The sequence below is a fragment of the Nannobrachium achirus genome (genome assembly GCF_963921795.1).
Source record: "Nannobrachium achirus genome assembly, chromosome: 20".
Taxonomy (NCBI): domain Eukaryota; kingdom Metazoa; phylum Chordata; class Actinopteri; order Myctophiformes; family Myctophidae; genus Nannobrachium; species Nannobrachium achirus.
The window spans coordinates 48,538,680-48,561,302 of record NC_137827.1 but is presented as its reverse complement, the minus strand read 5'-3'; the positions used below and the strand labels follow the sequence as shown (position 1 = coordinate 48,561,302).

Below are 22,623 nucleotides of genomic sequence, written 5' to 3'. Positions count from 1 at the left end.
CAAAAAGTTGTCACAAACTTTGCCTTATCCACATTCTGATGGTAATTGATGTTGACAACATCTAAAGATTCAACAGGGGGCGCCATATGACAGCCTTTACAGTTGTTTTGAACTGAGAAGCACACTGCCATATAGCATTTCCCATCCATCTCAATCATCAGCCCCAGTCACTAGACTATGTGTGGATCCAACAAACATTAACAGCCGTGCAGAGTTAGAGATGGAGCCCTTCTCAACCAGACAGCTCACCATTAATAAAGAAAAAAGACAACAAGCACCGATGTGCTTACTATTATAGGGTAGACGAGGGGTCTTCAATGTTTTTCAGGCCAATGCCCCGCTTACCTTAGTGAGAGATGGAGCAAGGACCCCCACTACATATTGGATTCATGTTAAATCAAAATGTGTGTTTTCAGACATTTAACCACTAAACACTAAATACTTGGTCTGCTCTTTTTTTCCCTATTCACCAAACCTCTTCACTGCGTTGTGAGCTTGTAGATCATCTATCACTCCTTCAGAATATAGGGATGCGAGGGTTGGTGGTTAATCTAAAAAAATAAGAAAAAAGTCCCTATGACACACAAGATTTGGTGGCCCCCCTACAGTATCTTTAAGGACCCCCTAGGAGTCCCGCACCCCCTGCTGAAGACCTCTGCTGACCCACCCTAAAGTTTCAGACACTTGCAGAGAAGTGTTCAATTAGTCTCTAGAAGCTAAGTTATTTGATTGATTGATTGATTGATTGATTGATTGATTGATTGATTGATTGATTGATTGATTGAATACTTTATTAGTCAGAAATGTAAACAGCACAAATTCCTGGGGACTTGTTTCCATTGTGGTCCTGTATTTTCATTCATCATCTTATTTTTGTTATATTTTATTCAAAGCATGAATGTAGAAAGGTTACACAAATATATTATGAATAAAATAAGAAAACAAATAAAATCACAAGATAGATGTACAATTCATCATCTTATTGTGTGTATTGGTGTTTCAATAGAATGGTAGGGAATTTAATTTGTGTTATTGAACTGAACTGCAGACTAACTTGCTTGGTTGCATGTGAAGATAGATGTGATGTTCATTCATGCAAATAGACTCTCACACACCGACACCGCACCACTCTGCCCTACTGCTACTGTTTAACGATACATTTTAATAGCGATTCGATACATATCACGATACATGGTTGACGATAAGATACATGGACGATATTGGTTCATTCATGGCGATACGATACGATTCAATTCAATGATTTAAAATCGATATACTGTAGTAACTATTTAGCAAAGACATTAAATCTGTGTGAAAGGTGTGGATAGTGACGGTTTTTAAGGGAAACATGTATTATTATGGATATAAATAAGTAAACACAGTGATTATCTGCTAAAATCGATATCGATATTGTATATTGACAAACCTGCACCTTGACATGAACCCAGAGATTACACACATTTATCGATAGACCAGTGTAGCTATATGGAATGGAAAAGTAATTAAACCCCTCCTTTTAAATGTATCTTCTTAAAAATGCTAAATACAATGCACAAGTAGGTAGTATCGATACAATCGATTCTTTACACTGCCGATTCGATACGATACAAAATAAAACGATATGATTCGATTTTAGCTGTTTTCATTTTGATATAGTTTGATTTTTGAAGTTAAAATCACAGGTCATGAAATGGATTTAGTTTTCAAATACGCAACAATTATGCAACGGTACAATATTCTGCTTCACTGCAAACAAAACAATGACAAGACTGACGATGAACTTGAGTATAATTTTGCCGGCTTCGTACTAACTTTTTTTCTTTGGGATTGTAGGGCAGTACAGTAGGCCTACTATGTAGGCCTACTGTAGTAGGCTAAACCAGCTAGGCAACAAAAGTGAAAGTCTTTCAGTTTACAAGAACAAGGCAGCGACACAACGCAATACAAAACAATCAAAAACCACAGCAAAGTCTCACTAAATAAGAATCTCGTTATTACACAAAGCACCAACAACACATTAAGTTGTAGGTGTGTGTGTGTTGCTGTCAACCATTCAGCCTTTGAACAGGTGAACTTGGACGTCATATGGATTTAGCCTCTTTATCACCAAAAACAACCAGCTAATGTTCATTGCTAAGACACTGAAAGACAAGATGAAGGCTGCTCTCAGTTGGAATTAGAAATGAAATAACAGCGTGTTTGTCATACTAACCCTGTGCTCTCAAGCTCACTGCTTTTGGTAAACACAAATTTGTCTTGAACCTAATGGTAATCCATTACCACGGGTCAGGTCAGTCTATTGCATTGATGATAAAAAGTATACAGTATATACTGTCTCTATGAATTTAGTACAAAAGGACCCCAATGTAAACAAGTTAATAATGTAAATCCTATTAGTAAACCTTATCTGAACTGTACTGTCCTGCGCTTTCCCTATGCAACTGCTAATAAAGTATTCAATCAATCAATCAATGCAGAGAGAAAGGAAGAGAGAGTTTATTGCGACTGTAGGTCACAGTTAACTATGAAAACCGGAACATCTTGTCTGTATCTCTGTCAGTGTCACACCTGACACTGTGCGTCCCCTCACACATCACTGTGACATTACAGGTGACATCTATCAGAACCGTCACAGCTTGTCCGTAGATGTCTGTCCGTCCGTCCTTCTGGATGTGTACACCTTTTTACAGTCTATGGGTTTGTCGCTCTGACGTCACTGTGATATCAGGGGAACCACTCTTAACAGAATGGGTTTGCCGCTCTGACATCACGCTCTGGCTTCACTGTGATGTCACACTAACAGAATCCCATTTATGCCCATATATGGAGTTCCCTGATGTCATCAATATTAAACCCAAACTAACAGGACTTCAAATGGGATTGCCCATTATATGGAGGCCACATCGGCCACATACCACACTAACAGAATCCATATATGGCCAAGAGAGCCCATATCTGTGTGGCTGGTTCTACAGAGAGGCGTCTCCATGTATGGGCATAAAAGGTTATGATGTCAGATGTCATAGACATCATAGGACTTTCACATAACGAATAACTGAGTAAGCATGTTTGGGCTCTCACAACATATCTCCATATACAGTACATGGATCTCCATATGGGTACCAGGGGTCTCCATATATGGGTAACTGGTCCGATATACATCACTGGCCAGATGGCAAAGAATTGGCACGACCTCGCCCGAATGTCACCCTGAGGCATCTCACTAGTTAACTGTGTGTGTGTGTGTGTGTGTGTGTGTGTGTGCGTGCGTGTGTGTGTTTGTTTACACAATGCTGTACCCCCTCCAACTGTATATTATGTTCTCCCTTTTCAACTGTTTTTATTATATTTTGACACTTGCTTTGGCAATGCAAATGTATGTTTTCTCATGCCAATAAAGTTCATTTGATTTGATTTGAATTGAATTTGTGTGTGTGTGTGTGTGTGTGTGTGTGTGTGTGTGTGTGTGTGTGTGTGTGTGTGTGTGTGTGTGTGTGTGTGTGTGTGTGTGTGTGTGTGCGTGCGTGCGTGCGTGCGTGCGAGTGTGTGAGAGAGAGAGAGAGAGAGAGAGAGAGAGAGTGACACAGACAAACATCTGTCTGTCTGTCTGTCTGTCTGTCTGTCTGTCTGTCTGTCTGTCTGTCTGTCTGTCTGTCTGTATGTCTATATTAGATGAATTGTCCTTAGTAGCAAATGCATTAACTTTAACTGTCCTTTTCTTTTTTTTACAGATTTGTTACTAACATAGCCTCTCATCCCCTATAGAATACTTCCTATTGTAGCCTAAACCAGGGCGTTGTATATATAGGCTGCCTACAAAACTTAAAATATTGGAATATTTTTTCTCAACCACTGGTGCCGGTGGTGAATGAAGTATCCCACGACCACACCCCCTGCTACACCGTCTGTGTCTATTGGCTGTTGTAACACATCTCGTGCCTGGATGCGGCTGTGCTGTCAAGGTCTTATAAAAATAAAAGTCCTACAACTTACCTTCCCTGGCTGACACTTGTTGCTGGCTGCCTCTTCTCTACAGCGTACAACCTGGGGAGAGAGATAGAGAGACAGAGACAGAGAGACCTGTGGACGGTGACCGTTTAGAGTTCCCCTGGGATCCTCTTCCCCCGTGGGGAGTATGAACTCCATTGATCCTCAGTCCCACCATACAGGCTCCCCAAACGTCGCTTCTTCTCTCCAACAACAACCCAAGAGCGCACAGGACGCACCGGAGATGGCCGTGTACTGCGACAACTTCAGCAGCATGTACCACCAGCAGAGCTCCCATCAGAGACCCGCGGGATCATACGGCCTCGGCGACTACACGTCGTCTCCGAACCCTTACCTGTGGCTCAACGGCCCCGGGGTCAACTCCTCCGCGTCTTACCTGCACGGCAACAACAGCGCGTCTTTCATCCCTCCTTCGTACGGATCTCAGCGGCAGTTCCTGGCCAACTCGCCCGGATTTGCCGGTCCGGATCTGGGATGGCTGTCGATCGCCAGCCAGGAGGAGTTGTTGAAGCTGGTGCGTCCGCCCTACTCGTACTCTGCGCTCATCGCCATGGCTATCCAGAATGCCCACGAAAAGAAGTTGACTCTGAGCCAAATATACCAGTACGTCGCTGATAATTTCCCGTTTTACAAGAAGAGCAAAGCCGGCTGGCAGAACTCAATCCGGCACAACCTGTCGCTGAACGACTGCTTCAAGAAAGTACCGAGGGACGAGGACGACCCAGGTAACCTAGATGTCAAAAAAATGAATCATACATATTTGAGAAATAACCATTGAGCAATATACTGAGACTGACATATTTTATTTGTGCGTAAACAAATAGTAACATAAACAAAGAATACAAAGTGTAAAATGTGTTCTTTGCAATCCAAAAATCACAATGTCTGCAACAAGGAACAGGTGTTTTATTATATAATTTTATATTCTATTCTATTCTATTCTATTCTATTCTATTATTCTACTATTAAGTTTGTTCCAGAAATATTATGGAAAAATTAATGCAATTTTGCAAACATAAAGCAATATAGATTCACAATAGAATTAAGACATTGAATGGTATGTTTACATTCAATTGCTGCTAAGACATTAAATGACATCTACAGAAAAATATTAGGCCTGTTACAAAAATATAGTAGGCCTGTGTACAACCAGCACTGTCTTTACACACCACTTCACAGGAATATTCACCCAAATGACAGAACAGAGCAACTGAAATTGCATGTTCAAAATTGTAATACCTTTTTTTTTTAATTCATCTCCATATTTAACCATCTCGCCACAGGGAAAGGAAACTACTGGACGTTGGATCCCAACTGCGAAAAGATGTTCGACAACGGGAACTTCCGGCGGAAAAGGAAGCGGCGCTCCGACCCCGGCAGCACCGGAGCGGCGGCGGTGGCGGCAACCACGGGCACCACGAAGGCGGAGGACGGCAGGCCGGCAGCCTCCCTGGCCTCCCTCAAGTCCTCGGACGGCCCCCACGTCCTGGGGCCCTCCTCTCCCGAGGACATGGAGGCCATGCACGAGGGACTCAAGAACTCCTCGTCCTCGTCCTCCTCGCCTCCCGGACTGGCGTCCGCCGCGCCGTGTTTCAACAACTTTTTCAGCAGCATGTCGGGCCTGGGCTCGGCGGTCGGGGGGCCTCCGTCGGCCCGGCAGTCGGGCTCCCTGGGACTGGTGAACGAGCTCTCGAACAGGAACATTACGGCGCTCAGTCCCTACCACCACCACCCGAGTCCCGGTGGAGGGGGTCAGGAGCCGGGAGTAGCCGGGGTCGTGGACCACGGGGCGGGGGACGGGGGTCTGCATTTCAACCGTGGAGTCTACTACAACACGTTTGGAGGGGGACAGAGCGGACAGTTCAACAGCCATTTCTATAACAGTTTCAGCGTCAACAGTTTGATATACCCGAGGGAAGGGACCGACGTATAAGACTTGGTGGTTAGGGTAATCACTGGCTAGTTTTAGGTTTACACACACAGGGTATTTAGGAATGTGTTGCTCTCTGAGGTACATTTATATTATGCATTTCCCCAAAGGGGTCAAATACTGTATGTAAGTAAGTATAGATAGGAAGGTGCTGGTGGTCACAGATAAAACGTTCTTCATTGGTGGACCTACTATGCATCATAAATACAAAATAACCATCACTGACTACTGAACTAAGCTCTTGGATCTGACTTATTTGAAAAAGATTTTTGAAACTATGTGAGGTCTGCTTGATTCAACTTGCCACAAGCATACATACACTCTCTCTCACTCACACACACACACACGCATACACACACACACACACGCACGCACGCACGCACGCACGCACGCACGCACGCACGCACGCACGCACGCACGCACGCACGCACGCACACACACACACACACACACACACACACACACACACACACACACAAGCATCTTCGGTAGGGGAAATTATCTTCTTCAAGTAGCTTGTGTCAGAAAAGTGCCATGATATATCCTATAATAGAGATATACCGTTAGATCCTATTTTGCTTTAGGATAAGACAAAATAAAACAAAGCAAACATTGAGCACTTATTTTTTTGTATAACAATCTTGTCTTTTGCTACTGTAGATAGAAGGTGAAGTGGCACAAACCTTCCGTTGTTTGTACTTATTTAAAACAAATGTATCCAATTTGGGAAGTTATTATAATGTTGATGGTTTACAATTTAGTTTTTTACCAGATTAAGCCCAAGAAGTATTTTCTCCTGGCATTTTATTACCATTGTTTACCAGTCAACTTAAGTGAAATTCATTATTCACCCACAGCCCAAATCCACCAAGGTTGACTTTGTAATGCCAACGTTACCTCAAATGACAATCATAAGATGACAATGCCCTTTTGTCAAGGTGTTTATGTTCAAATAAACTACAAATGCAGTTAATATGCTCAATTACTAAAATCATATACAATCATTAATGCCGGGGCTTGACTTATTTTTATATACATAATTTGACTGAAACCACAACGTCGAGGGTCATGTGCTTGTACATATTGAGCATCAAAAATGTATATTTTTGTAAATTGTAAAGATAGTTTGTAACTATTTATGATATTTATGCAAACAGGCATTTTTTTTCTACAGAGTCTCTGAACATGACAAAAGCAAACATGAATGATATTAGATGTGCCGAAAACAGTATGATACAGATCTGATGTCATAAATATATGAAAACAATTGTATTATCATGGACTCTCTCAGGATTCAATGTGACAATCATTGGATGGCTTTTGTATCTTTTATTGTATTGTTTGTCATTCTACATTCAGGATGCAGTTTGTTTCAGCAGTCTTTCAATAAACACAATAGAGTAAAGAGCAACGGTTTTTTATATGATTTCCTTTTTTTTTTTTTTTTTGCTTTGTTTCTCAACTGGCCTGTTTGAAAATGAAAATGAAAAAGTAAATATTTGTGAACAACCGTCATAACTAGAGACAGGTACTCAAATATTTTACATTTTATATTGTGTAGCATTTAATTTATATTTATTTGAATGGATTTTTGACATTTATTTTACATTTGAGTACTTTGCTGACGGCTTTTATAATTCACACAAATGTGTTATTTAGTGGTTGGTTTATGTATCTATCATCTATTTATCTATTTGTCAGTCTGTCGTTATGTATTTACTACACTTGGGAGCTTCAAGAGCCTACATCTTCACTCATAAGTTTCCCTGTTTAATCAGCGATGCAGACTTTTTAATACACTCCAAATTGAAAGCTTTTCTTGAGAAAATACTAAACAATGCGAACACTCAACCTAGAACTTCCTTCTCCAGCCGCACAATTAATCAGCATCTTTCCAGTAAAATGTCTATCAAAAATGTATAAAATAATAATATGATCACTATCAAACACATCATTGTCCATACTATCAACAAAATGGCAGGAAGACCTAATTATCACCCCTGACGCAAACTTCTGGACCCAATCGTGCAAAAATATCTATTCTATGACTATTAACTAACAATGCAAATCTACAACTCGTTCAGAATAAAGTAATCCACAGATTTCACTACACCGGCCGAAACATTTTCACCATGGGATTCAACATCATCTCCAATCTGTTCACAGTGCACATATTGCACAACAGTAGCACAGTTTTGGAAAGAAGTCATTCAATTTCTATCAGGTTTCCTAAGCTGCCACATCCCGCTATACCTCCGTCAGTATGCTTACTAGGTGATACTGTATATGAAACATTGATCATAACAATGAACACAATAGATAAACAACTCCTTGTGGCCCTAACTGTCACCAAGAAAACTATCCTCCTGAACTGGAAATCAAAGGGGGTCTTTTATGTCACCTGTGTCCTGTTACAGTACAAGTCTTTTCACCAATAAAAAGAAAGGGGTTTCCCTCTTGAATTATCTGTTGTGGTGATCAGGATAAAGATTCTATAGGCCAATTTTGATTTGCTTGCTATATAACAATAATTATAATAATTATCATTAGAATAATAATTATAACTTGTGAGCCCAATGAACATGTCTGTGTGATGAGTATACGTTCACTATATTTGAAATGTTTGACAGAGAGAGAGAGAGAGATTGAGTGTGCGTGCGTGCGCCTGTGTGTGTGTGTGTGTGTGTGTGTGTGTGTGTGTGTGTGTGTGTGTGTGTGCGCGTGCGTGCGTGCGTGCATGCACATGCGTGCGCGTGCGCGAGAACCATTCATGAATTTCACACTGGACCTAATATGCAAAATATTGGAGTCGTGTTGGCTGGGAATCTTTGTGATGCATGACACAATAAAAAAGGAAAGTTGTTGTGTATCCATCTGTAAATTATCAATTGCTTTTGGACAAGAGCAACATGAATATAGCTTAACATTTTTATTTTAATAGTAACAATGTATTATTAAACAGCTATATAGTACATTTCCCCCCATTGATTCCGGATGGAGACCCAAATGCATTCGGGTCCCCATCCGGAATCAATGAGGGTACATTTATTGTAATCTAATTATTGCCTTAGGAATGCGACAAATACAAAACAATATAATTGAACTCAAATCTCTATGGCTTGAGTAATCAATAGTTTTGGGGGTGAACTACTCCTTTAACTAGAGTCTCTGTTTGGAATACCCATAACAAGATGTACTGTATGTGCAAGTGCCACAATCCTCTACCTCTTCAATGCCTCTTCAACATTCATACAAGTTGCATCGCCTGCATTCAGAAACACTTAGTGGATGGAAATGGATTCAGTGTTACTTAGTAGATCCTGGGCAACAGCTAAAGATGAGATTATGAAAAGTTTTGGAGAAAGGCCAAGTTCCCTTTGCAGAGATTCTGTGGTTGATGGATGTCTTGTTTCAGAACACACCAAAACAATAGGGCTGTTGTGTTCGGCCTTTCGAGCCAATCCCATATGTATCAATTAGGGACAATCTGAAGAGGGGTAAAGAGATACCCTCACAAGGTTTAAGCACCTCCTTTGTCTACTCCTCGTCATACCTCGGCTTTCAGGGGAGGCCATTATGGCATTGTTCCTCCTAAGACACAATGAGTCGTGAAACTCCCTCAGTAAATATTTGCCACCCATGGTGCAGATTAGCTGCCGCAATTTGTTTTGTTTATACTGTTTATAATTCACACTATCTTGTGTTTGAGGCACTTATGCTCATACCATAAAACTGATCTTCCATCAAGTGGTTAATGTGTGTCCCCCTGAACTGAAGAATAATTATAATAAATATATAATTATTATGAGAATCTCAAACATCGGGGGATACTGTTCGCAAAAATATTTAAATTTAAATTGTTTCATTTTAATTATATTCTCTGTTGAAAACGTTATAAGAACATATGTTATGATGATAAATAAGTAGCATATTTATTATATTCCTCTTAAATCTAATTGTATTTCAATATGACACATTTATGTTCCCTCTGCATGAACTCATAGACTGTATAGTGTATACAGTACTCACACCATTCAGATTTAATTTACACTTGCACCACTTCCATAGCATGTTTAACGTTTTTAACTACTCTGTTGTCTATCTGTTGTTTGGAAATGCCTATCTCCCTATCTATGAGGTGATTTTGGGTATACCGTACACTTCTTGAGCTGCACTGACTCTTGAAAGAAAGACAGCTTCACTATGCTCAAACACAGCCCAAATGACCCAGTTCTGGACTTCCGTGGCACAAGCATCGCTGGCACCATCTTTAGTTTAAAAAAAATCCTCCTCAAGGATGTGGCTATGTCCTGGCTGCACATATTACATTCCTTTCCCTTTATTAGCAACAACATGGTTATGATGTCATGGGTTCAAATTTGGCCCATGCTCTGTGTCGTACACTCTGTCCTCATGTCTCTCAACCCCCTATTTACGTTGTTTGTCATGATGCCACGGAAAAGAATCTCTTAATGCCATGAAATGACATGAAAGCAAAACCTTTCCACTCAACTATACTGGAGATATGTTTTGTTTCATGAACTGTACACCCGGCCGGTCCATTGAATAAGCGCCCCCGCTGCCAAATGTGAACTTTTCAATTAGCGGGGGGTCCAGAGTGCGGGGTCTGCCTAGCTGACCCTGTCTCGGTTGGATCACCCGCATAGCCTTCGTTTGCGCCTGGAACAGCGGGCACCCCTTTCTAATTTGGCACCCACACAACTATGAGGTTACATTCTTTGAAAAGGGGCCTTTGTTGGCCTGCCTGGTTGGGAAGTGGGGTTCAAACATTGAAATGTGCATGGAGTGTTATTAAGAGGGGGTGTCTGTGTAGGTTTGCGTCCTAAAATAACCCCACAGGCAGAGTGGAGAGTGGAGAAAAGGGGAAACATCTCACTAATGAGATACATCTTACTGTGAACAGAGACGCCTATCCAATCTTGTCACAACATCTCACGTGAGGGGGCAGAGCGCATTTCATATCTGCTGAAATGTTTTTTTTTTGTTTGTTTTTTCATTCTCTTTTCCTTTTTATTTCCTTTTTTTATTTCAACGTATTTTAGGTGGACAGATGAGTGTCAGGATATTTGCATGTTATGAGGTCACCTTTTGTTATAGTTTTATTTTCTTCCATAGGCAAAACTACATACTGTGTACTGATTTTCAGAAAAGAAAGTGTTCTATCGTTAATTCTTTGAGACACACATAGGAGTATTTTGGGGCATGGTCAAATCCGCTACTGTATTTTGGAGTTGCAAACAAAACATTATCGGCATTGGTTTTGGTATCCAGTGATCTATTTGTTGTCCTTGAAAACCATAATTATGTAGTGTAGTGCAGGGACCTACAACAAATGATTCCCTTAGAGTGTGACATCACTAGCTAAAAGAATAAGGAATCATTTTTACTGAGTGAATGAGTGAATTGGATGTGAACTGATAGAGATCCATTGCTTTTCCATTTGTATCCGCTCCCTTCTGGATAGGAGCATGATATACGCCAGGATGTGAAATAAAGTTAAAAACTAATTATTCATTTCAGCTTGTCTTTAAAGAAATGTTCTTCAATTGAACTCTAAAACTGAAATGTTCATAATTGGACCAGATCGCTTACATGCACAAATTCATAACTTGGTCCTTTATCCAACAATGTCAGGTCTGTTGCCAAAAACCTTGTTGTCTTATTTGATCCCAGCCTAAACTTTGAGAGCCACATTAATAAACTTGTTCAGACATGCTTTCCCCATGTTAGGAATACATCCAGCATCAGATCAATATTGAGTTTTAAAGACTCCAAAATGATCATGCTTTTATTTCTTGTTCACACCTAACTACTGCAATGATTTTTTAACGTGTCTTAATAAAAAATAAACTACATCATTCGATAGGCTCGACATTTTATAGCATGCCGCTGCTAGGCTTTTAAATAGAGCTAGGAAAGACAACATATTACTTGTATTTTTAACCTATGCACGAGGAGTCCAAGCTGGTTCTTTTCACCTGACAGAGGGGAGTTTCTCTGGTTGGACGTAGCACGCGGAAGGAACACGTTATTCCAACCAGTTTCTTTCCCCTCCATCAGGCGCCACAGCTGGCCAGGGGGAGGCAGTAAAGCGACCAGGATTACTCCATGTTCTTTGTGAGGGTACCTAGGAGACACGGGGAGAACATGCAAACTCCACACTGAAAGGCGACCATGTCTTGTCTGACAACAAACTGCCTGAGGAGCTCAGGATTGCTAAATCAGTGTCTTCATTTAAATCTCATATGTAATTTCATCCAAAGACCTTTCCTTTATTCAAAATTAGCTTGTTGTTTTATTTGTCCCTACACTCTATATTTTATGCCTGTTTATTTTTATTTATTCCCTTTTATGTAAAGCATCCCTTAAATCCCGTAAATAGAGTTATTATTACTGACAACATACAAGACCAATGACAAATGGTCACATACTGAACATAATTACCACTAATCAAGTACAATCTAATCTGATCTGAGAATGTACATAACCTCCTCTTACTCATAAACAGCTTCTGTTAGTCCTGGGGATTGAGCCTGTGACCTTTTGGCTACTTCCTGGCATGTTAGAAACTCATAGCCCAGCTGTTACCACTGGTGTTCAGTAATCAGCAATAATCCAGACATGTCATTGTGTCAGGGGAACTCCGGAGGGAGGTTGGTTTGGTGAGGGACGTAATGAGCTGGATGTTTCAGAAATTCATTCATTCAATCGTTGGTACGTTGAGTTTTACAATGCGTTCCTTCAAACAAGACTTCACTTGCTGAGGAAATTCAATTTTATAGACTCCAGAGAGATGATAATCACACATCATTTTATTAACTGTCTGACAAAACTACTGTTTACAACATGCTCTTTGAGAATAATTGTAATTACTTTTACTGATTGGATTTCCGATCCTGATTTCCAGATAGAGGGTTGAAAACAACACAAATAAAATACAATTGAACTAAGAATAATATATACGTTCAAAACAATACAAAAACAACGTAAGAATATACATTACTGGCGACAAGGCCATCGCAGTGGTGCAAGTGTCAAGTACCTGCCTGCCATTGTTGTGACTGGTGTTCGTGTTTGTTTCCTCCAAAAAGGCCTCCAGCTTGGCCGGCCACTCCAAGAAACTCAATTAGCAGGTGGGAAGCCAGCAGGGGGTTGTGTTTAGTTGCTGCGCTAATGACTCTTTCAGGTTGGTTGCGAGCAGAATTGGGAAGGACAGCGTGAATTAATATTTACAAGCAACTTTACAGGAAAACATGCCCAGTCGCTTATAATGAATGAGCAGACCTGGCAACACACTTGCACACACAGATCAGCTCAAAAACAATGTTCTCTCGGCCGACTACATTCTGTGCCAACTAAATGCCACAGATTGCCACAGACTGTCTGTTTGGTAACAGGTCTTCCTTTGCATTGTACTCCCGGGCCAACAAGTCGGGTAGCAATAGGATACTCTAGGTACCAAGTTGTAGTTCATTGTTTGAGGAGAATTGGCATAAGAAATAGGCCTACCAAATACAGGTGGTTGGTCATTTGTAAAATTCATTTGTTTTATTTATATCTTTAGAAGAACTAAAGTGGTATCAGGGTAGATGTTTTAATCTGTCAAACTCAATAACCACATGAACCTATAGCGTCTCTATCCATTCTGTCATAATTGGTGTACATTTGGCAAAAAGACCTGCTTTCCCCATTGCTCTTCGATCTATCCATTACTGTGACTGTGCATCGCTTTGAGAGGGGCATACCACCACTCTGAGCATTCTCTGCAGCGCGCCAGAAACAAAAGAGAAATAGAAGTTGACGGGTAGTTGGCAGGAGGTGGGGAGGTGGCGGAGGGAGTGGGGGGTTTATTAGAGGCAAAGGGAAAACATCTTGATTTGGGTTGGGTCTCGGTGGGTCGCAGAGGTTGGAGCTGGTGGGAGTCAGAGGCAGCGCTCTAAGGAGGAGGCGAGGAGGCTCCCTGAGTATTATTTGATCCTGTAAGGGGCCTCAATTAAGTGGTTAGTTTACCCCTCATGCGGAGCCGGTGAATTGGAGCCGGGTCAGCTCCGGGTTGAGGTGTCGTTCATTATTTTTCCGCCTGTCGGGTCTCATGAGCTGCCGGCCACAGACGGTGGGTTGCACCAGGGGTGTCGCACCAAATTCTGGGCCCTGCGGGTACAAGGATTCACTGCGGGCCCCCCCATGAATGTTCTTCATAGGGGGAGGGGGGGGTTAACCCATTTAGACTGGAAACGCTTTAAATCTTGAAAAATAGCAGATACCGGTATACAAGCTCACAGTGAGCTTGTTGATCTGCTATTTTTGAAAAATCGTGAAATTTTTTCTTTGAATATTTCAAATCCTTCTAAGGTTTTTGGAAAAACCTTTGTTTCTATGTCAGTGGTGCTCAAACCTTTTCATGTGAAGGACCCCCAAAATGATATGTATTTGGCCACAGACCCCCATCTCAAAATATTTAGTTCCAGAGGGACCCCCCCAGAAGTCACAAAAGTTTGCTTAAAAAAATACATATATTCAAAGATTTGTTCACGACTTTTCAAAAATAGCAGATCTACAAGCTGTAGATCTGCTATTTTTCCAATAGTAAAGTATAAAATAATTAAGGCCCCTCCACCTTGGGCCCTTAGTAACTCAGTCCCAGTTTTCCCCCCAATTGTGACGCCCCTGGGTTGCACCACGGACGGACGGAGAGCTGAGGGAGGAAGAGGTTGGTGGTGGGGATGGTGCCGGGGTGGAGGGCAGTTGGGCAGCCAGTGGGGTACGTCAAACACTCTCAAAGCCTCCACTCCCCGCCAGCCAGGGAGGGGATTATGAGCAACAAAGCATGTCCTCACACCTGCGCCGGGGCTGTACAATGGAAACTCAGCGGGCCAATGGAGACGCAGGAGAGGAGAGAGAAAGAATAGTTATTAAAGGACCCCGCCAATGAAATGGATTACATTAACCCCTTCTGTTGTCCTTCCTGGCATTAACATGGTGAAACTGTGGCAGAGTGACAATCTCGCATCCCATTCCCATTTTTGGGAACGGTTTCCAGGTTTTATTCACTTGTTGAAGTAAGCGTGGGTACAAGAAATTCTACAATGAAATCTGTAAAAGAAAAAAAAAGTTCTGCCACTGAGCAGTGTAATAGCACAACTGGATGCAAAGAATGCTACTATAAAACATTAATACTAAAACTGTACACAGTACTTTACCTTACTATGGCCTATTGCAGGTGTTAACTTGTCTTAATACCTGTGGGAAAATATTCTAGGTGTTTGAGGGAATGCCATGAAAATGTAATTGACAATGTTGGATATTTGGCATCTGCTTGCAATAAACCAGTATCAATGTGTCGTGTGCAGACATTATGTAGATTAGGACACAAGATCATGCACAGCAACAGGTCCATTTTGAAGGAAAGTAAAGTGTTGTGAAAATAATGTAACCAATGCTGATGAAGTGCTGTTGCGTATACCTGATTTTGAGCCGGTGCCAAATGATGAGGCATTTCCGTTGGCAGCTCCTACGGGGGTTTGGTTGGAAGTCTTAACTAGTCTAAAGCAATTAAGATGATCCCTCGAAAGAGCTTCCCTGGGAGAATGAGGAAACATACAGTACAGTATACTAGCCTAAGAGCATTGTGATAGAGTTAACTGTAACACTGTTAAATGAGACCCATCTGTTGGCCATCCTCAGTCTAGTGCAGGGTATAGGCAACCTTAGGCACAGGTGCCAACATTGGCACAGGGGAGGGTGATCAATGGCACACTGGCTTAAGTGTGACAAAGAGGATTTCTATTTTAAAATATTGTTTTAAACATGGTCAATTCACATAATTCTACATTCATTCAAATCGGAACTTTGACTGGGGAGGGAGATAGGCGGGTTATTGCTCCGACTCCGAGTCTAATGGTCGTTATAACAATGTCCTGTAAGAACTTTGATGGGGTGTCAATAAAATATATGTTGACATGGCACACTGACTATCTAGAAAATAAAAACATGGCGCTTCATTTCAAAAAGGTTGCTGACCCCTGGTCTAGTGTAAGGAGTAGAGGAACACTAGCTACTTGCTCATGTGTTGTCAACAAAAGCAGCTGTGCATTAAATGGATCTGGTGATAATATCACCATTCATTTCAAATAAATGTATTGAAAAGGATTTTATTACATTTACAATTGGTTGCAATTGGTTTTTGATGATGTTGATTTGATGATGTTATGCAAATGTAGTCCAACATAACATAGCATGTGTTAATGACAACACAAAATATAATGCAACAGGGCAATACAATGCAGCACAGTCATTGCCTGACTGCGAGTGCCAGACATCTCACACTACGTTTCACTTCGGGAGAGAGTCTGAGATTACGGACGGAGATTCTACTTCGGCGTGGGCGGGCTAAAGCCTATTGACGTCACACACACACACACACACACACAGTTTTCACGGACCAATCAGAGTCCACTAGACTCTCACGTGGGCAGAGGACACCAATCAGAGTCCACGAGCGAGTCTCACGTGAGCTCAAGAGCTCTGTTTGGAGGGGGCTGGGACCGGAGCAGCCAAACCACGTGCCCCAAGCATACAACCCTGATTGGCCCATTCAATGCGCCCGCTCTTCAGGCGCGCTCGAAATAAAATAAAATATGTGCAGCTTCAGTCCACACACTACAAACCACCCACCAACAGGGGGTGGTGATGTGCGGACTGAAGTATCAGGCTAGCACAGTCAGTGTACCTAATTAAAGGGGCACTCCACCACTTTTCAACCTATCTTCATATAATAGGTCCTTACTAATGTTCATGATAAAATATCACAATTTTTTTTCTACTCAGTTTGGGTCTCATAGGAGAGCTGTGTGTGGGTCAAATCCTTCCTACCGGTGACATCTTCAATGGGAAATGCAAGCTAATAGAAACTGCAGGCTTTCTATTCCTGAAAAAGTTGCAATGTTAAATTGGAAGCCATTGTTCTTGTGATAATAAAAAAAACGTTTTTTTTCAAAAATATTATTAATCTTTTTTTTGTCAAACGATGATGTCACCGGTAGGAAGGATTTGACAGCTCTCCTATGAGACCCAGACTGAATAGAAAACAATTGTGCTATTTTATTATGAACATTAGTGAGGACCTATTATATGAAGACAGGTTGAAAAGTCCTTTAAGCATAACAACATAACACAACATAGCGTGTGGTGTGAAATAAGTAGCATATAACGTAGTGCAAGCTACAATACAATAAATTGCTTCTTGGATGGATCGCTAAGCAATAACGGGAGACCGCAGACGACAGAGGAAGAGTGAATCAATCCCAAATGAATTAAACAAGACTTTTTGAAGAACGCACACATCACTGCCCTCTTTGCCCCCATGTCCTCCATCTTCAACCCTGTATACCAGCTTTGCCAAGTTCTCCTATCTCACCCCATCTCCCCTCTTCACCCCCCTCCCCCTTCCCCCACCCCCCGCCCACCTCCTGCTCAGTTTTTTTTTCTTCTTTAATTGGGGCCCGTCCTCTGTTCCTGGCACCCGTCCAGATCACACTGTCACGTAGTGCTGTGTAATAAGCTATTAGCCCCGGAGAGGGCCTTCGGCCGCCGCCACCCTCCACACTAATCGACACCGACAGGTCATTGTGTGGGGACCCGGTGCTTAGGACATCGGGGCAAGGGGGTAAGGCACAGTCCAGCTATTGTTGTTTAAGGCTCCCATCAGACCCTCAGGGCTCGGAGCCCCCCGAGCAACCCCCCCTCCCCAAGTCCCCGCGGAGGCAGCTGCTACTGGTCTGAAGATCAAGGAGAAGTGAACTTGGTCTCACCACCCCTCCATGGAAAAACAAAACAAACTGTAACACCCTTTTGGTCAGCCATCTTTGCTTTGACAAAAATATGACTTTCTGCCTTTCTCCCTCGTCGCTCAATGAGGCACTGTCAGAGGAACGGTCTTCCCCACCCAAGAATAACCCCCTAAAGGCTAAATCAGCAAATTGTTTCACCATCTAAAAGTTTGGAATTACTTGCAATGTTATTCCAAAGATTATCTTGGTAAGTGGACAAGCTGTGTCAAATCTTCTGTCGTCTTGTGGATGTCAATGTTGGGTTATATTTTATGGTGTTGTCTCTTTCAATGGCATCTCTTGTAGGCCTACTTGTTTTATTTTCTTCTCCCTTGAAACAGAGATTATTAATCTGAATTGTGTAAGTAATTTAACGGATATGATCAAATTAATGGTAAAAAAAAAAAACGAACAAACTATTAATTCAATCAAATCACAACAAACTAAATGTGAAGATGTAGTGACAAGAGAGCACCATCCATTATCTTTGAATCAACAATCACGTCTTCCGCAGATCTTTGAAAAAGCAAAGCATTTCCCCCCAAGAACAATGCAGACAATTGCTCTTTATCATTTTTATCTTTTTATAAATTTTCCAGATTACGCAACAGCGTTTGAAAGGCCCAACAGCTATTATTTAACCCATCAACTGCCATGTAAACATCCAGATAAAGTGCGATAAAACGCAGGAATGATATGTTTTCGCCCAGGCAGTGAGCGGCGTGCACGCACGATGGGACCGAGGAGGAAGGAACCTTTTCTCAAACCACCCTGCTTCCACAGAGCATGTCCTGACACCTCACGGCACTAAATCAGGGGGTTAAATGAGGCCTCTTTGCAGCTCTGTCTGTCTGAGGTTGGTAACACACACACACGCGCACGCACGCACGCACGCACGCACGCACACACACACACACACACACACACACACACACGCTCTCAGTCTTGGCAGAGGACGGAGACGGAGACAGCACTGTATTTCATGTTTGGAGATGTACAAGCTACACACCCAGCGCTGTGTGTCAATCTATCAGGAGTCATGAAGAAAGGGATCCTGGTTCAGGAGTGGCACATACGCACGCACGCACGCACGCTCGCACACGCACACGCACACACACAGTTAACGAGCAAATCAGTTAAACAGAAGTCACTGTTGATAGCAACAGATCAATCACACCATTTTGGAAAATCCTAAATAGCTCAGGTTTGTTTCCAGTGAGACTCCTTTTTGGAAGGGTACAGATATATATATTCTTTTGATATATTATGTTTATATTTTTTTTGGTTGGTGATGTGCACACCATCTGAAGGTGCGTGAAAGTGTGCATTGCGTGCATGCGTGTATGTGTGAGCATGTACGTGTGTGTGTGTGTGTGTGTGTGTGTGCGTGTGTGTGTGTGGTTGTGTGTGTGTGTGTGTGTGTGTGTGTGTGTGTGTGTGTGTGTGTGTGTGTGTGTGTGTGTGTGCGCTCGCGCCTGTGCGTGTGTTGGGGGATAGTGGATGTGTTTGAGTTTCCTCCTTTGTGACAGAGTGTGGTATGGGAGAGCAGAGGGCAGGTCAGGACAGGGCTAGGGAACAACAGGTGCATGAGATGCTCTGGGGGATCCCAGGGGAAGCCATCACTGTGGTCAGGGGCCCAGGATGACAGTGTGTGTGTGTGTGTGTGTGTGTGTGTGTGTGTGTGTGTGTGTGTGTGTGTGTGTGTGTGTGTGTGTGTGTGAGCGTGTGCGTGTGCGTGTGCGTGTGAGAGAGAGTTCAAAAGAGTTGTTGTGCATTTCGTTTAGTGCTCTTTATGTGTGATTGAGTGTATTAGACAAAGCAGGATGTCATCAGCATCATTCATTAGCACAGAATGGAAGGTCAGATTATGCTAAACTGGAGATTAGCAGGTGATCTGCTTTGCTCCGGCATTTTCACTCATTCCTCGGCAGAACTTGAACCCGAAAGCAGTTGTGTGACAAAAATGTCAAAATGTCATGGATACAACCGTAGAGGAAATGACTTAAGTCCTATCTGATTGCATTAAACGACGTTAAACGAAGTTAAACTCACTTTGCCACTCACTTTGCCACTCGATTTGCCATTCACTTTATGCATGCGCATATCCTCTATTAGAGACCCCTGCCTGGGGAACTCCGGTCATCTAAGTCCTCTCACCCTGTCAGACCCAGGGCTCGGACGGCGTTCTCTTTAGAGCCCAAATACGCTCCGTCACACGACGGAAACAACAGCAGACCTACAAGCTCACGACGTGCCGCCAACGCTACGCGCTGTGAGCTTGTGGGTCGGCTATACCGGTATTTTCCGACGTGCGGCACCGTGTGTGCAACAAAGTATTTAATCCTGCTGCCTTTGAGTTTGGGGTCCAGGGGACAGGTTCACCCAGAGGACGTGGAATCAGTCTCCATGGCGAAGTGCTCTGGTGGACAGGGCAGCTGGGGGGGTGAGGATGAATGGAGGGGGGGGGGGGGAGGCTGTGAGAGTGTGAATGAGCATCAGTCCTGACAGCGCGCTTGCATGAGAGGAGTATGTGTGTGTGTGTGTGCGTGCGTGCGTTTGTGTGCGTGTGTGCGTGCGTGCGTGCGTGCGTGCGTGTGTGTGTGTGTGTGTGTGTGTGTGTGTGTGTGTGTGTGTGTGTGTGCGTGCGTGCGTGCTGAGGCAATGGGACGGCCATGTGTGTGTTTTGTGGTATTTTGGTGTTTGCACTGTGGTCAGGCCGGTCGGTGGTGGAGTGCTGGTCAAGTAGTGCTCATTGGAGGCTGGTGGTTCCAGACAGAACCCTGCCTCTGATTGGGGACATACGGAGGGAGGTTGCACCGCTTTATGATGTTATGTAACCTTTTTATCTGACCCAGGGAGTGACAGGGCATGGAGAGAAGTGAGCAGTGGAAATGAGGAAAGGGAGAGTGAGAGAGAGAGAGAGAGAGAGAGAGAGAGAGAGAGATATGTGGTGGTAAAATGAGTGTCACAAAATTACAAAGAGCAAGAGAAAGCGAGAGAGAGAGAGAGAGAGAGAGAGAGCTATGCTCCAAAAGAAGTGGCTGTGTGTGTGTGTGTGTGTGTGTGTGTGTGTGTGTGTGTGTGTGTGTGTGTGTGTGTGTGTGTGTGTGTCTGTGCGTGCGTGCGTGCGTGCGTGCGTGCGTGCGTGCGTGCGTGCGTGCGTGTGTGCGTGCATGCGTGCGCGTGTGTGTGTTGTTTACAGTTTACACAGCCACATGCTGGCAGGGCATCAAAACGTGTTGCCTGGTGTTTTGAGGTAAACACAACCCCTAGCCCTCGGACTCTGGGGAGCCTCCGGGCAGACATGATACCCCCTGAGGCCTCGGACCGCCACTGGAATCCACCGGTACATAGCCAACGCTTGAAAGAAGAAAAAAGGGCAAAATGTACATGTCGGAAGCACTTATAGGCTATTTTAACCGCATGCTCCCTAGCGTTCCTACTCTGGGGTGAACCTTTTATTTTGGGGGCTTTTATGCCTTTATTGATAGGACAGTATAGGTATAGATGTATAGATGGGGAGTGACACGCAGCAAAGGTCTCCGGGAACGGGATTCAAACCCACGACACACTGTCAGGCTGGCATTGCAGCATAGGGTGCCCGGACCACCTGGGGGTGAACCTTTGACGAGACAAGCTGAAGTACAAGCTTAAAAGTTGTCAGCTTGAAGTATTTTTGGTGAAATACAGGTAAAAAAAAGGAGGGAGGCCAAGTACAGTACAAGCTCCTGGGGACCCCGTTCAATGAAATTCGGTATTGTGTTTCCGTGGTTAAAAAGCTTTTGATTTAAATCACACGCTGTGTAAGCGTGCAGTATGCAGGTTTTGCATTCCAAGCCAACTACTGCGCACCAGGTGATTTCACTAATCAGCACACCTGCCACCAAAGAGTGTGGAAGTAATTAGTGAAATCATTAGTGTTGGGCTGGAATAAGAACATGCCTTTGTTGTTGTTGTTTTTATCCCGAGAAGCGGTCTGTCATTCTGTTTAAGCGCAACATAAATTGTAGTTTCCGTAGTGAAGTTTATTCAGATTATATCGTGTTGGATATAAAGTTGGATATTTTCTCAGTTTGTGTAGGCCACCCAATAAAAACCACAGGGATGCGAGTGGAAGATGTTTTGTGTGTGAGTGCGTGCATGCGAGCGTGTGTGCGTGAGTGACTGAACAGGGTTTGAAGTGAGGGAAAGCCCCCCTTAGTTCCAGGTGCAATCTGGGGCCATCCGAGACGCTCTGTCAGCTCTGAGTGAGGGCAGCTAAAGGGGTTCAGAGATGACGGGGGAGGTCGGGTGATGGAGGGGGAGGGGAGGGGGAGGCTGAGATCTTCTCACCCTGCTGGCCTTCTTCTCTGGAGCAGAGCTGGTAATTTGGACAGAAAGCTGGAGCGGCGCCCAGCTCACTGGACCACCACCAAGCTGCCAAGCAGGCAGGCAGGCAGGCAGCGAGGGCGAGAGGCAGGCTGTGGTCAGGGGCTCGCAGCGGGGGAGAGATGTCCACTGAACTCGGGATGACCAATATGTTTTCACTCACTCACTCACTCATTCATCCATTCATTCATTCATTCATTCTCTTTCAGGGACGTGAGGCAGGGGCTGACATTCTAAAAGGGCCTTTTGGTGGAAATATCGAAAAATAGCAGACCTCCAAGCTCGCTGTGAGCTTGGAGGTCGGCTATTTTCAGGGCGTGATACCACACTGACTAAACATAATCAAGTCAATACTGGAGATGTGGCGTACAGCATGGATTTCTACACAGAGAGGGCAATTCTTTTGAACATGAGATGCTGCATTCAATTTCAGGAGAGTTTGGACATGGCACTTATATTATCTTGAAT

The 22,623-nt window shown here is 43.3% G+C and overlaps 1 protein-coding gene across 1 annotated transcript; it reads left to right on the top strand.

Annotated features, from left to right (window-relative positions):
- Positions 1-4,135: 4,135 nt before the first annotated feature.
- foxi2 (forkhead box I2) lies at positions 4,136-5,941 on the top strand (the record flags this gene model as incomplete). Its single annotated transcript, XM_080750157.1, has 2 exons — positions 4,136-4,733; positions 5,292-5,941. The coding sequence occupies 2 exons, from the start codon at positions 4,136-4,138 to the stop codon at positions 5,939-5,941; spliced, it is 1,248 nt and encodes a 415-aa protein (XP_080606283.1).
- Positions 5,942-22,623: the final 16,682 nt, after the last annotated feature.